The 15128-nt window shown below is 46.6% G+C and overlaps 2 protein-coding genes across 3 annotated transcripts; one reads left to right on the top strand and one right to left on the bottom strand.

Annotated features, from left to right (window-relative positions):
* The first annotated feature begins 291 nt into the window (after positions 1–291).
* Positions 292–10091, top strand: JPT1 (Jupiter microtubule associated homolog 1). Of its 2 annotated transcripts, none has more exons than XM_048965130.1 (5): positions 292–483; positions 2774–2916; positions 3550–3641; positions 5486–5513; positions 7074–9106. In XM_048965130.1, the coding sequence occupies exons 1-5, from the start codon at positions 428–430 to the stop codon at positions 7082–7084; spliced, it is 330 nt and encodes a 109-aa protein (XP_048821087.1). In that variant the 5' UTR covers positions 292–427; the 3' UTR covers positions 7085–9106. The 2 variants fall into 2 exon arrangements, with proteins under 2 accessions (XP_048821087.1, XP_048821086.1); XM_048965129.1 differs by lacking the exon at positions 7074–9106 and adding an exon at positions 9113–10091 and having other exon boundaries at positions 293–483.
* A 60-nt stretch (positions 10092–10151) lies between these two features.
* On the bottom strand, positions 10152–14661 carry ARMC7 (armadillo repeat containing 7). Its single transcript, XM_048965128.1, has 3 exons — positions 14299–14661; positions 14055–14198; positions 10152–13344 (listed from the first exon to the last, which is right to left on the bottom strand). The coding sequence occupies exons 1-3, from the start codon at positions 14363–14365 to the stop codon at positions 13007–13009; spliced, it is 549 nt and encodes a 182-aa protein (XP_048821085.1). The 5' UTR covers positions 14366–14661; the 3' UTR covers positions 10152–13006.
* Positions 14662–15128: the final 467 nt, after the last annotated feature.

Genomic DNA, 15128 nt, shown 5'->3' with positions numbered 1-15128 from the left:
ACGTGCGGAGAAGCCAATCCCGGTGCACCTTAAGTGAGCGGCGCGTCCTTCCGCCAATCGCTAACGAAAGCCCTCATCGCGCAGGTGCGGTCGGTTGCTGTGGAGCCGACGTATTGCTCGACCAATGAGATTTAGGGGATGAGGCGGGACGCCTCAGAATAGACGGCGAGGCGGGCCGAAGGGTAGAGTGGCAAGGCGTTGTCTAATAGAAACTCGGCGTTGTGTTTGAACCGTCCACTGAGAGGACAGCTAGGGGGGCGGGCCTTACGCGCTGCATAAAAGGTGCGGCAGGGGCGGGGGGGGGGCTGCATTTGTCACCGGCAGCGGTGAGGGTGCGGCGAGGGGGAGGGAGCTCCGTTCCCAGTACCGTCACTTTTCACCACCGCCTTAACGGAGCCCTTCCCCCGTCTTCTCCATCCTTGCCGCAATGACCACCACAACCATCTTCTCGGGCATGGACCCCAGCGGCAGGAACAGCTCCAGGTCCGGAGGGGAAGAAGGGGCTCCGAGGCCTTCGGGATCGTTAGGGCGGCGCGTGGCGGGGCTGCGGTTCCCCGTCAGCTCAGGCTCTGCAGGCGGCGGGAGGGAGCAGCGGACGGACCCCGGGGCGACGCCGGCCGGGGAGGCACGAGCAGCGGCTGGGTCGGGGCTGGGAACACGCCGGGCCGAGCAGGAGGCGGGGGCGGGCCGCACCCAGCGAAGGCACAGCCGGCCGTTTCGGGGCTCGGCAGGGAGGGGAAGGGACCGAGCCACGCGATGGCTGTGGGTGGGGGGCGAGCCGCGAGGGTGGGAGCTCGCAGGACTCGCCCTGGGCTGCCGCCCGCCTCAGCCGCTTCCTAACAAAGAAGGCAGGCGAATCCTTCGGCCCAGCGCAGCCACGCAGCCGGAACGCCCCGGGGATCGCCGCTCCGCTCCCCTTCCTCGATGCCTGCCGTCGTCCCCCCTGCCCGCACCGCGCCGAGCAGTCCCGGTGTTTGGGTGGGGCCGAGGCGGCTCTATTGTCTGCTCCGCCGCCCTCCTCGCCCCCCGCCCTACCTGCGCACCGCGCTTTCTCCCCTCGCGCGGGTGACCGCCGCCCGCTCCGCGGTGCCCTCACCGCCATGCGGCGGTGTCCGTTTCGTTAATCTCATTGTGTACGACCGCTTTAACGGGCTCACACCCGGCTCGCAGCGAGCATGCTCGAGGGGAGGGGGAGGGAGTGGGGGTGACGCCTTTCCTCGGCTCCGCACCCCCGGGCCTCGAGGCGTCAGGAAGCGCGGGACTCGGCGGGCCCGGACGGAGCTGGAGCCGGACCTGGAGCTCGCGCGGAGCGGCTCTTGGAACAAAGGGAACTTCGGGAAGGTGCCTGGAAGGGTCGCGGTCAGCGCCGCGCTTTGGCGGCCGTCTTCTCAATACGGCTTTGGCTTGGCGGAACAGTAACTAACAAAAAACACTTGAAAAGCCCTTCCTAAATATGGGCGGATTCTCAGTGCAGCACGGCGGGTGCCAGGTGTGATGTTAAGAACAGTGCTTTGCTGAGGCATGCTCAAATACCTCAGGACTGGGAGAATCTTCTAATGAACCTTCATCTAGCATTGGCAGAAATGATCACTTAATGGTTTAAGTAATTGCTCTTTTGCTTCAGTTACTTTTTCTGTTAATCTCATTAAGTCTTTGCAAACTGTTACACTGTTAAGAGCAGTGGTTTCGCTGCTGTAGTAGAAGAAAGATGATGTAATGGTAAGTGCAACAGATGTGGCATAAAAAAACGCAGGCACTTCTTCTGTATAAGGAAAAAAAATGGCACTGGCAATTCAGGATCATTGTATCATCTCCATTCAGAAGGGAGAAGCAGCAAATTTTAGGAGTGTTCTTGGATTTCTTAAAACGCATGACCCAATTGGCTGGGATCTTCCCATTGATTATGTATTTGGAGATGGATTTTGTAATGAAAATCAGGTTAGCAACAGTAAATACCCTTTTCGGACATTTTCATTATTTTCTTACCGTGGTCTTGAAGTCCCATAGACTGGGAAAGTGTTTCTGAGTTACATCTCCAGCGCTGTAGGCACCAAGCCTCAAAAAATCCAAGTGCTGTTTGCAGTGGTGCTGGCGCTGCAAATTCTGACATCGTCTTTGTGTGGGATTCACAGCTTTGGTGTATTCACCATAGAAAACGCAGCTTGTTACGTTCTGACTTTTTATAGTTCTAGTGTTTTATTAAACTGTTAGAAGATGGAACGTGTCCCTTCCCTACCTACATCGGCTTCATTTGGGAGCACTGGGTGCATTGGAAACACCATTCTGTTGGTGTACTGAAATGTTTTTAACATCAGCCTGGTAGCCTGCCCCAAATTAATTTTTCTGATTGAAGAAATCTAGACAGAGGCTGCAGTCCAGTCGTCAGTGTTGCAAGCAGCACTACGGCTCATGCCAAAGTTTACTCTTTGCTGTACCACCAATGTGAAGATTAATTGCCTTCACAGGGTTCTTTAAAAAGAAACTTAGTTTTGATAAGTGACACCAAAGTGAAGAGCAGTGGAGATAAAATGCCTGGATTGAATTCTGGGAAACCATTTAGTTTTATAGTTTGAGTTACGCAGTCAAGACATAACAGTGAGCGTTGGTTATTAAACGCTGTAATACAGACACCTCATGTTTACATTTGGCAGTGCTCAGCCCATGCAGCTACCCGCTACAAGAGCCAGCAGTGCTCTCTTAGCATAGTGGGCTTTCTGTGTATGTTGGGAGTGCTGCTTAGTAATGCAGGCTGTAAGGCTGAATCTCTCTGCAGAGTGCTGCGTCCTCCTGGCGGTGGTTCCAACTTTTCCTTGGGTTTTGATGAACCAAAAGAACAGCCCACACGAAAGAACAAAATGGCATCCAGCATCTTTGGAACTCCTGAAGAAAATCCACCTTCCTGGGCTAAATCGTCGGGTAAGAACACTGCTTTCTTTGCAGGTTTGCTGACATGCATTAATCCATTTTTGGGATTGGCCTGAAGCTGCTGGTGTCTGTGGTTGGAAACTGAAGTTCATTTCTTGCTTTGTAGATCAGGGCTAGAAATTAGCATTACTGACGTGGGATTTATTATTATTATTATTATTTATTTAATATGTAAACATCGGACCTAGGTGTTGTTGCAAGCAGGTAGCTAAGAGAGAGTGTATTTTTGGATGTAATTTCTCCAGATTAATTATGTTAGAGTAGGGCAAACTTGTGACTTAGTATATGGGATAGTACTTATTGTTCTTGATCAATCAGAGAAAGCTTTGCTTTGTGTTGTACCTGCAGCTGGGATTAAATTTCCATTTCTGTAGATCATTTCCTAAACAGATGGCCCTGGGACCCTGCTATCCATCTAAGCGATGCCCTCAGCTGCACAAAATGCTCTTGTAATTTGTGAGTCATTATGTAAAGAACCAGGACAAACTTTGAATGGTAAAGCTTTAATTCAAAAAAGAAGTAGAGGGAGGAGGAAAAGAAAATAAAACATGCCACATCACTTTTTCATCTACTTTCCTGGTAAGTTTATCTTGCAACCTAATTAGAATCAATCTCTGCTGCTAGGGACAAAGCCAGGTGAAATCAGAGAAGACACTGAACCATCTGGAGCACAGAGAAACTCAACTGATGCTAACTGTGGAGATGTAGATCCAAAGGTCAGTATGCTTCCTGTAAAGAGCGTGGTAATGGGCTACATGGCTCTCTGGCTGCTTTGTCAGTGACATATGCACAGTTGAAAGCCCTGTAGAGTTTGAAACCTTGTTCTTAAATCTGTTCTTACTGTGCAGGTTCCCTTTTCCACGTGATAGTTCTTGCATGTTGTGGAAGGGTTGGATTCTTCTAAATGTGTATTTTCTAGACTCTTAACTTTTCTTTCTTCCTGATGGGACAGCAGTGAGGTGGTGTGAGATCTTGCTTCAGCCTTAAGCATGCAGTTGTGTTTTAACACAAAGGTTAGCTACAGTGAACTTATTGACTTACGTGGGATTTGGTCTCATACCCAGCACCATGCTTCCCAGTGGCAGGAATGCTTGTTACATTTGTGTTGATGCCTTTAGTAACGCCATCAGATGTGTTTCTTTCCATGTGAGCTGTTTACTTGATAGCGATATGGAGCATGATTCGTAGTGTTACCCTGGCTTTTGCATTATGTACGAATACAGTTAATGGGGAAAATAGGATGAGAAGTCATTTCACTGAAGGTAGGAAAAAAGAAAGGGAAGCCAAGAACGGCTCACACTCACATAAATAAATTCTGTAGGTGGACAAGAAATGTCTCAAGTTTTAGGTTTCCAGAACAGAACTAGATAGGTAAATTTTTGGCAGATATCTTTTCCCTCGTGAGTTGTAAATGACAGGTTTTATTTTGATAGCAGGCATCAATCATCAGTTTAACCCATTTCTGTTGTTAGAAGTGTATTTGAGCCTCAGAATTGTTTGTTAGATAAAACGTCTTGTTCCAAGTTAACAAAAGTGAGATATATAAATTTGTAACTGCTGCCACAGAACACAAAAATAAATGATTTAGTCTTAATTCTATTTTCTGTTTTATTTATTTAAATAAATGTGTTACCGTTCTCAGCTTTGCAATCATGATTCTCATAATAGAAAATATTTTAATGTTGTGCAGTGATTAAAACTACAGACAGAAACTAGAGCTTCTGAGGGGGATTTTTGTGTACTAATATCCTGACAACTGAAAGTTCACTTTGTAATTATCAACTTTCATAGATTGAATGTTGCTAAAACGTTATGCTATTGTGGAACCCTTGCTGCTGCTAGAGGACTTGCTGTATCTTTGTGTCAAGTTACATTCTGAAGAGGTTGATCATGAAGAGAATGTTTAGCTGTTTATGTAATGAAAGAAATTTTATCATTGTCAGAAACTGGTATCTCAAAAGCTAAATACACCGGATGGAATGAATGTTCTTGGCTTTACTAGCAATTACACGTTAGGTGTTGGAAAGAGTCACTTAGGAAAAAAGAGGAGACACTGATGGCTAATGGCTTAATTTATTGTCATTGCTGCTTGACAGTTCCAGTGTTCTGGTTCCTGTCAGTTCTGCCTAATGAGGGGTGCTGTACACAGTAGTGCTCATGGCCACCCGCATCTTTCACAGTGGGGGCATCGCATGTATACTGATGTTACACGTCATTGGGATTACTTCAACTGTATCTTTGTTTAAACTTCTAGAGTTGTGTTACATAACTGACCAGTTGATGAAGTAAAATTGTTCACTGTAGGAATTGGTGCTTACAAATCCATCGTTTTAAATCTCTTGAAACATGCATCTAGAACCATTTGCTCTACTCTGGTATCTGCCTGTAAGAGTGGTGTCAGTCCAGAAGTGCTTCAGTGGGTCTGTCAGAATGTTGCTTGGCAGAGCAGTGTGTCCAGCTGCAATGGCTTGATCAGTCACAGTGTGAGTGCCCTCTCAATGGAAGCCCGGTAAAACTGTGTTTTGAACTATAAGTTATAATGTGTTCCTCTCTTTTCTAGGGAGGAGATGGTGGTGGTGAAACATTCGGTGAGTAACTCCTTCAGGCTTGTTGTAAAAACATTTTCTCAAAATAGAAGAAGATGGGAGAAAAAAAAAATCTCAAGAGAGCTTGGTTTGCCGTTTGAACCCATCAGATCATGAAATTACCTAAGTGCTTCATCAGAAATTGCTGGTGGTGATGCAGAATGTAATAGCAGAATGCCTCTGTTAGACATCACGTTAAAAACGAGAGCAGTCCTGTTCATTTATTTTGCCAGCAGCAGCAACTGGTATCAAGATCTAAATTTGTAAGGCAAGGTGGATACCATCCAAAGACTTGTGTGATTGATAGATTGTACTACATTGTAGTAGCTTGTAATTAAATAGTACAGTCAACTCCAGAGATTTCAGGTTTTGCTTTTACCTCTGTCTTATTGTCTTCCCACATAGCAAACTCTCAATTCACAGAAATAATCAAGAACAGCTATTGCATCTGAAAGCATCCTCATTTATTAGATTTCAAGTTCCTGATGCTTTTTAAATGCTGATTTTTTTGTAAGGAAGTAAGTAATCATAATGCAGATTTCACCTGGCAGAATGTGTGTTTATCTTGAGGGCTTTTTATGTAGCTCTGGCGCTGGAAATCTCTCCTTAGCAAGATTTTCATTGAGAATAGCTGACTTCCTGATGTGAGGAATATGTCTGTTCACCAAGTACTTCTAAGTGTTACTTCTAACACCTTAGAATTGTGGAAGATCTTTAAAGATCTCCATATCCTGAACCGACTTCTGCTGGGAAGGTGAAAAGTTTTCCAGAGTGCCTGCTAACTACCTCTGAGTGTTGTATTTCTGGCCAAAAAGCTCTTTGGAGCATCTTGCTCTTGTAGATGTACATACTGTAGATATACTGTGATGCAGCATGCTGCTTCTAGTAGAACTGTGCAGGCTTGCTCAGTATTTCTTACTCAAGACTGTCTACTCTTAATTGGCATCCTAGTGTGCGCACTTAGAGTTCATGCCTCAGGCAGGAGAATGTGGTTTTGATACTTTTTTGAGTCTGCAGGCTCTGCTCTTCTCCTGGTACTTGTTAAAAGCAGCTCACTGTGGTGTCGGGAGGAGTGGTGAGGCGAGAACAGATGAGATTGGAGGCAGCAGAAACAGGACTGCTTGGGTTAGCAACAGCTGTCCGAAACAGAGTGAAAAAATGATATGCTGGCTCTTGGAAGTTGCCATTCTCACAGGTTGAGTGTTTGTGGGCCTTTGGAGTGTTTCCAGAAGGTGACAGGAAAATGTTCTTAGCAAGTGCTGAGTAAATGTATGCTGGAAAGGGGTTTTCCGAACAAGTAAAGTAACTACTTGGCATTCCCAACTGAAGTTTACTGCTGTTGTGGCTATGGCAAAAATTAAATTTTTGAAGACAGTCCTGGCAAAATAAAAATGTCAGCACGTGTTTGGCTGTTAAACTTCTGTTGATGGTACTTCGAAAGGAGTAGAAAGCTAGTGCTCACTGGAAGTGGTGTATATGACAAGTACCTGAGAATCTTGATGTGCTGTTAAATTAATCTCGTCCTTGTTGGCTTTGGGTATTTTACCTTAATGTGGAGTACAGAGTCCTGTTGAGCTAGCCGTGTCACTTCATCGCTTCATACTCCTGCTGTGCGAGATATCAGACATGAGCTGGTGAGCGTCCACTTATCGTGCATGTGATTTTTGCACTTGACATTATATGGCTGTCTCCTGGGCTTTCAAGGGAATGAATATGCTTCCAAAAAAAGCTATTTGCTTACAAACTCACAGCATAACTATAGTTTTAATAAGCTTCCATCATTAAAAGATGTTTCCTCTTCTGGTTTTGGAAATGATTTTCTGTATGTAACTGATTATAAAAACTTAAGGTAAGTGTCCAGAGGGATATGTACTTTCTATTAGTCATGTCTGTCTAGGAGAAGAGAACTTGTGCCTTTTGCAGAAATGTTTTTGCTTCTTGTTTGAACGCTGTAGTTCCTTTTGCACATCAAAAGTTCCAGTAGTTTGCAGTGTACTTGGCAGCAAACTAACTCGGAGATTATACCCTTTCTGATAAGGAAAGAACTTCAACATCTGATCTGAGAAGTGCCAGTGTATGTATCGGATGGCTGAAGGAGTCTTTAACAAGCTGTAGAAACTTTCCGGAAGTCTCCTGTGATAGGAGGTTGTTTTAAATTCAGTTAGCACCTTGTACTGGATTAATGGGACTGACTAAAGAGAATTAGACAGCACTTAAGATGGTCACAAGTGACTGTAATTACATTAAGGTGAAATCTGGTGTTCAGTAGAAAGTTTATCATCATGAGTTCTTTGCAGTACTCCAGCAGTCTGCTTGAAGCACGGGCTGCTGTGAATGAAGCACTGGGGGCTGTGTGAATGGTGGCCGTGGCTGCCACTGTTCCCAGCTTGCTGAGTAAGCAGGCAGCAGCATACATGAGTTGCAGAGGCTTTGAGCTTAAGGCTTTGTATTTAACTGCTTTGTTCTCATGTGCTTGTGGGTTGGTGAAGGCAGCAGAGAATCTGAGGTTGCATGGAAACTACAAGCTGCCAGAGTTCTTGGAGATTATTATAAGCATGGATGTGCAGAGGGTCACAAGTGGGTTTTGTGTTTCTGATAAAATCTTGCATCAAAGGTTTTTTAAAAAGCAATGCTAAGTTGCCACAGCATTGGTGAAAAGCATCTCCTGTAATAAAAAGCTAGATAAAAAACAGCAGGTGAAAGGCAGGATTTAGTAATTGCTGTTGGGGCAGTGGGAAGTGGTGCTGGGATTAGTTTTATTGGGTGCCTTCATCCATGACCTGGAAGAGGTAATGAACAGTTAAGTCTTCGATTTTGCTGGCAATGGCTAAGTTTTGTCAAGTGGTCAAAAGTGCTGATGGTGAGAAAATCTTGCTGTGTTTAGGCCTTTGGCTTGTAACTAATTCTGTTAATCTGCAAAAATGTGAGATGCTAATGATCTCGTGGTCCTCATTAACTGTCAGTGAAGTAGATACATAAATTATTTGCTAGAGTATCTAAAGTGCTTCCTGTGAGTAATTCCTTCTGTGTCCTGTCTTGTGGTTGTTGAGAACTACTTAAAACAGATGGAACTGGCATGTGCTTTCCAGGGAATGTAAATTTGAGCCTGCCCGTACGTGGATTTGCATTCCCTGGTCTGCTCTATGCAAAGTCCCAGAGGTGTCAGATATTCTCTCCTCTAACAGAATTGGGAATGTGGTGTGAATCTTAACTCCTGCTTGTAAGTACTGATGCTTCTGTGACTCCATTTCCAGCACTTGCTCAGATTTGAGTTAAAATTATTAGGGTGGTCACACACTATGTACAAGACTTGATTGTAGCTGCTTGTCAGTTAAAAAATAAAAAAAATTGAATCACTGGGGTCCCCTAATAGCATCTAAGAGAATGCAACTCTTAAATGCCTGAAACTCAACTGAAGGCATCAGGGTTCTGAAAAATATTTCAGGCAGCTGGAAGTCTGTCTTGCCAACAGATGACAGCAGCTCTGTGTGACTGTAAGGCTGGAGAAAACTCAAAGGAGTTGATCTTCTGCCTAAGCCAGAGAAACCCTCTGGCTTTTATCATCCACATCAAACACCTTAAAAAAGCTTCTTTTTTTCTAGAAAACACTGAGGCTGATGTAGAGGCTGCTCCAGGTCAGAATGAAGAAAAATCCCTGCCTGCTGCACCTGTTCCTAGCCCAGTAGCACCCGCACCTGCACCATCCAGGAGAAATCCACCCGGTGGCAAGTCCAGCCTAGTCCTCGGTTAAACCTTTCCTTTCCTGACTTGAACTTGTGTCTGTTTTTGCCCACCCTTCCCCCCCATGCTTGTGAACTGCACAACTTGAGCCTGACTGTACATCTCGAATTTCTTTCAATTAAAAAGAAGCACTTTATGTACTCTTTTTTTTTTTTTTTTTTCAGATCAAGGTTTTTTTTTCCACTTTTGTCCTGTGTTTTTCCCCTAGATCTGCTGGAAGTTACATGAGTGTTTTCTAGTGATAGACTTGAGGGAAAGCTTTATGAAGTATAGTAATGTAATTCAAAGGAAAGTAGATAGGTTCTAAGTGTGCTTTAGAGGGTTTTTGTACTGAGATTTTTAGAACCCCTTAGCTACACAAGGGTCTAAAGTCCTGGTTAAAGCGGCCAGCAAATGATCAGCAAGAGTGGTCCCTTCTTCCACATGTGAACTTTGGGGATCTAAAAGAATTCATTGTGTAGGGTGAATGCCTTGAGCCCTGCTGTGCCATTTAAAGTGGTTAGGGTACACCATGCTGCCTTTAAAAAAAACATTGGTACTGGACTAGTGTAAAGCAGGGTATGTGCCAAATAGAGGGCTGATGATCAGAGTCACCTGGCCTGAGGGTAGGAGGGGCTTTGTTTGGACTTTATTCAGCAAAGGTGGAGTGGAGTATAGAAATAAATAAAAACTTACAGGGCTTTTTTTTTTTTTTTTTTTTTTTTAAATACAACTGACTCAATGCTGTGCATGATCATGCTGGTGCTTGACCATGAGGTGAAAATCTCATTCTTTAAAGTGTGTGTTGTAATTTCATGAAGCTGGACTGTTGCTTAAAGTAAATAATATAGAAATTTTGAAGCAATGTTTCCTGCGTGGATTTTATTTTGTGGGTTTGGTTCTGCATTGTTCTCAGTTGTCCTGCCCTAATCTGAACAGGGCTGGGATGGAGCAGAAGAGGAGAGTGCATACACCTGACTGGGGGTATCATCACATGCTGTCTCCATGTTAAAAGTCAAACATCAATTTTCTCAAAGAAGCACGCAGTGTGGCTTGGTACATGTGATATGTTTTACCAGAATAGAGGAAATGAAAATTTCTCCTCAAAACCAAATTAGATTCTGTGGCAGAACTGCTAAGTCAGGGCCTGAACAGCCTGACAGAGGTGACCGAACGCCTGGTGGGAAGGCAGGGCCGGCCGGGAGCTCAGTGTGTGCGGCACAGCTGCTGCGTGTCTGCCAGCCTGCCAGCCTGCCTTCCCACTCCTGAAAAGCTCTGAAAATACCCCAACTTCCCAGTGAGGTGTGGAGAACCCCCTCCTTCACATGCTGACTATCAAACTGGCTTTGCTCTAATGGCCTTTCTTTGCACAGCAGGTAGGGAACGTGGTCTGGGTTCATGTAAACCATGCCTACCCGTTTCCTGGCCTAGGAGGGGGGAAGTAAGTAACGAAGTTGTATTTCCTTTGCGAGCCCCATGAGCAGCAGACGTGGCTACATCTTCTTCACTTGCAAGGAGATGAGTTTGGGCACACCAGGCTGTCTGCTAAAAAGGTGCCCAGTGTGCACAGAGGAGCTGCTCGCTCACAGCAGAGCTGTCACACCCCAGTTGGCTTTTGTGTTTTTAAGCTCTCTCTGGTGTGTTTCAAGCTGCGGTGAAGGGGGAGGAAGCAAAACTCTGAAACTCACAGGCATGCAGCGTTGTCTTTCAGGAAGCACTGTGCTAAAGGACCAAACTGATTTATGTTTTTAGGCAGTTAGCCACCCTGGCTTTTGAGTTACCTTTCGCATGGTTGGCTGATAATGAAAGGAGAGCAAAGTGGCTTCAACTTCTGGCCCACATGCATTAGTAAGAGCAGGCAGAGGCTGGGCTGCAAGTGTTGCAGAGAAGTATTTACAAGCTTACAGATAACTGTTTACACAATAGTTAAGTTAATGTTTTACTAAGATAAGGCTTTTCTTGTGAACCTGAATGCCATAAACCCTTTTTCTACCTGCACGTTTCTCACCCGTGGTAATGAGAGAAATACAGCTTTCTACTTCCTGACTTAAAGGATAGCTATCACCTGTTCTATGGCATGACGATAAGACAGTATATTTAGTACCAAATATGTAATAGGATTGCAAAGTACCAGGCAGGGAAACACCTTTCTTCTGCAGGAAGGATGAAGTTTGGGTCATTTCAAAGTCATTTGAATTGGCTGTGGAAAGTTCACAGAATCACAGAATTGTAGGGGTTGGAAGGGACCTCCAGAGCTCATCGAGTCCAACCCCCTGCCAAAGCAGGTTCCCTACAGCAGGTCACACAGGTAGGCGTCCAGGCAGGTCTTGAACATCTCCAGAGCAGGAGACTCCACCACCTCCCTGGGCAGCCTGTTCCAGTGCTCCGTCACCTCACTGTAAAGAAGTTCTTGCGCACATTGGTGCAGAACTTCCTATGCTGCAGTTTCCAGCCGTTTCCCCTTGTCCTGTCTCCACTCACCACTGAAAAGAGTCCGGCCTCGCCATTCTGCCCCCCACACCTCAGATACTTATAGACCTGGATCAGGTCCCCTCTCAGTCTCCTTTTCTCAAGGCTGAACAGACCCAGATCACTCAGCCTTTCCTCATAGGAGAGATGCTCCAGGCACCTCACCATCTTCGTGGCCCTCCGCTGGACTCTTTCCAAGAGATCCCTGTCTGTTTTGTACTGGGGAGCCCAGAACTGGACGCAGTACTCCAGATGAGGCCTCACCAGGGCAGAGTAGAGGGGGAGGATCACCTCCCTCGACCTGCTGGCCACGCTCTGTGCAATGCACCCCAGGATGCCATTGGCCCTCTTGGCCAAAAGGGCACACTGCTGGCTCATGGCCGACCTGTCGTCCACCAGGACACCCAGGTCCCTCTCCGCAGAGCTCCCCTCCAGCAGGTCATCCCCCAACCTGTACTGTTGCATTCAATTATTCCTCCCCAGATGCAAGACTACACTTGCTTCTGTTAAACCTCATCCGGTTTTTTTCTGCCCAGCTCTCCAGCCTGTCCAGGTCTCGCTGAATGGCAGCACAGCCTTCAGGCGTCTTAGCCAATCCTCCCAACTTCGTATCATCAGCAAACTTGCTGAGGGTGGCCACCATCCCCTCATCAAGGTCACTGATGAAGATGTTGAACAAGACCAGACCCAGCACCGACCCCCTGAGGAACACCACTGGTTACAGGTCTCCAACCGGACTCTGCACCACCAACGACGACCCTCTGTGCTCTGCCAGTCAGCCAGTTCTCAACCCACCTCACTGTCCACTCATCTATCCCACACTTCCTCAGCTTTGTTATAAGGATGTCGTGGGGGACAGTATCAAATGCCTTGCTGGAATCAAGGCAGACTACATCCACTGCTCTCCCCCCATCTACCCAGCCAGAGACAACATCATAGAAGGCTACCAGGTTGTGGCAAAATCAGCAAAAAGTTGTGGAAGTGATAGAAGCTGAACAATGACCCAAGCAGAAAAAGTAACTGTTAGAAAGGGTTAGACTTGCAAGCTGGTGCTGAGCTGCACTCAGCAACCTGCTGTCCAACAGCCATGGCCTTTTTTATTTAAAAATATTTGCTTCCAGTTTCAGCTGCGTTTTTGGCTTGCTACAGTGCTCTACTGTCCTTTTCAATAGTAACTAAAATTCAATGCTAGTCTGATTTCCTTCCTTTATTGTTCTCATCACACTCTTGACCTACTGAGCATTAGCGGGAGACCTGAGAAAACAGGGAGGTGCCCGTCTCAACAGCTTCAAGCTGCTCTGACAGCTTCAGTCCTTAGGGAGAGGAATCCCTACTGCTGTGTGTTTGCTTAAGTTCTTGGCCTCTTCCACCTGCAGAGGTGTGCAGTAATCCTCCAGGAAGACCGTTGCCAGATTGCTCAGCCTTCTGCTGGCCGAGAGAGAGAAGCGAAGCATGCACTCCACCACTGGGAGAGGTGTGGTCTGCTGGCATGACTGCGGTGTTGTCAGATACATCAGGGTTGTGACTGCTGACATGACTGTCTCTTCATTGGAGCTGGAGAGGCAATTTATTATGGGCTCTACTCCACTGGCCTCCAGGATATAGTCTTTGTTAGTTTTATCCAGGCACAGGTTGCAAAGACCACCTGAAATAGCGAAAAAAGCATCTGATACATGCAAAACAAATTCTTTCTGCACCCTCATCCAGACACACTCCACACTCTTAAAGGCACCTTATTTGGGAATAAATGGCAACAGTCTGAGTGCTTTTCATATCTTTGTATGCACTTTGGTCCTAACCTGTGAGATGCTTTCCCTGAGTTGTCCTCAGATAGCTGCGTGATCCTTCCTTCTTTTCATAAGACAACACACAAAAATATTTTTCCTGAATGGTAAGAGGAAAATCAGTCTTCAAGATACCAAGAACTATACAATAGATTTTTAATTGTCCTATGTAACCTTTTTTTTTCCAACTCAGTGCAGTAACAGCAATTATTTCCTTAAATGCAACTGCATAAATATCCCCTTTTTCTAAAGCGCAGATTGATATTTGGCAATTCCTGTTTTCTAGCACAGACACAAGCTTCCTGGTTTTGTGAGAACTGGAAAACTTTAAAGCTCTTCAAGAAATCTTCTCTTGATTCTTCCCCGAGATCTGCCAACAGGGCTCCTGCACGTCCTTAGAGGGCACTGCACGGCTGCACACGATGAGTGCTGCAGAACCAAACACCCGCGTCACAGCACCAAAGGGGCTGTAAGGCACCTTTTTTTTATTTTTTATTTTTCCCCAGTTTACTACAGACGTTTTAGAGAAACAGAAAAAGGCATATGGATGCACTAAGGATGCTGTCCTTACCCATAGCAAATTCCACGAGGGTCTCGTTGTCTTCCGTCAGCATGTCGAGGAACAGGTCCAGCACCTGGAGCTGCCGCAGATACTCGTAGTTCCTGGGGTCGTAGGCGAAGTTGGCCAGGTTGGCCAGCACCTGCTGCTTGGCCTCTGCAAGGGAAAAGCGCGTGAAACGAGGGGCAGCGGCACCCGGCGCCGGTGCACAGAGATCTTTGCTGGATGGAGATTTCGCTTTTATACGCGGGGTTACCTGGGCTGTCTGTCACCTGGAACTCGGTGACGAGGGCCTGCAGATACTCCAGCCTCCCCAGCTCCATCCTGAGTTCTGAGAACTAGAACCTGGCGGTCAGCCGCGATCAGCCCGCGCCGCCGGCGGGGAAGACACCGAGGCTGTCCGGCAACTCGCGGCCGCCATTTTGTGGGCGTAACTCTCAAGCGGCCGCCGGCGCCATTTTGTGGGTGTTGCGGCTCCTCCCGTCGGTCGGGCTGCGGCGTGGGAGGCCGGACCGTTCCCGTGCGGGGTGGAGGGCGGCTGCCGGGGCTGCCCTGTGCACTGCTCGTTAGTGCCAGAGTGAACGCGCATCTCACTGTTCCACTGTTTTCGGCAATCGCGTATTTTTAACGTTTCCCCTTTGTTCTGCAAAGATGCTCACCTGGTTGTTTGCACCCAGGCTCGGACAGTTGCGCACCTGGGAGCTCCTCGTGCCCGTGAACTCAGAAGCGCAGGCGTACAAGTACTGCGGACAGCGGGGAAGGGCGGTGCTGCCGGGTTTTGGTGGGGATTGGGACTCCCGGCTGGGGAAGAGCAGTGCAAGGTTTTTTTATGGAGTGGATAGGCACCAGTGAAGCCAAGAAAAGGAAGATATTAACAAAAGGCAGCAGATATTTCCAGCCTGTTTGCACAACGGGCTGATCTGAGGACAAAGCAGTGCCGTTGCTCTGAAGGGCAGCTCCCATGGAGCTGCTGCTTCTGAGCACCGAGAGCAGCGTCAGATGTGTTGGTGTGCAGGGAATGCAGTGAGATAGTAAGCTGAAGAATACAAGATGTAAGGGGTCCATAACATCTCTTAGTTTTGCTAA

The sequence above is a fragment of the Lagopus muta genome, chromosome 18, assembly GCF_023343835.1.
Source record: "Lagopus muta isolate bLagMut1 chromosome 18, bLagMut1 primary, whole genome shotgun sequence".
Classification (NCBI taxonomy): Eukaryota; Metazoa; Chordata; class Aves; order Galliformes; family Phasianidae; genus Lagopus; species Lagopus muta.
Note: the sequence above shows the minus strand (reverse complement) of the source record. Positions and strands in the feature narration are given on the sequence as shown.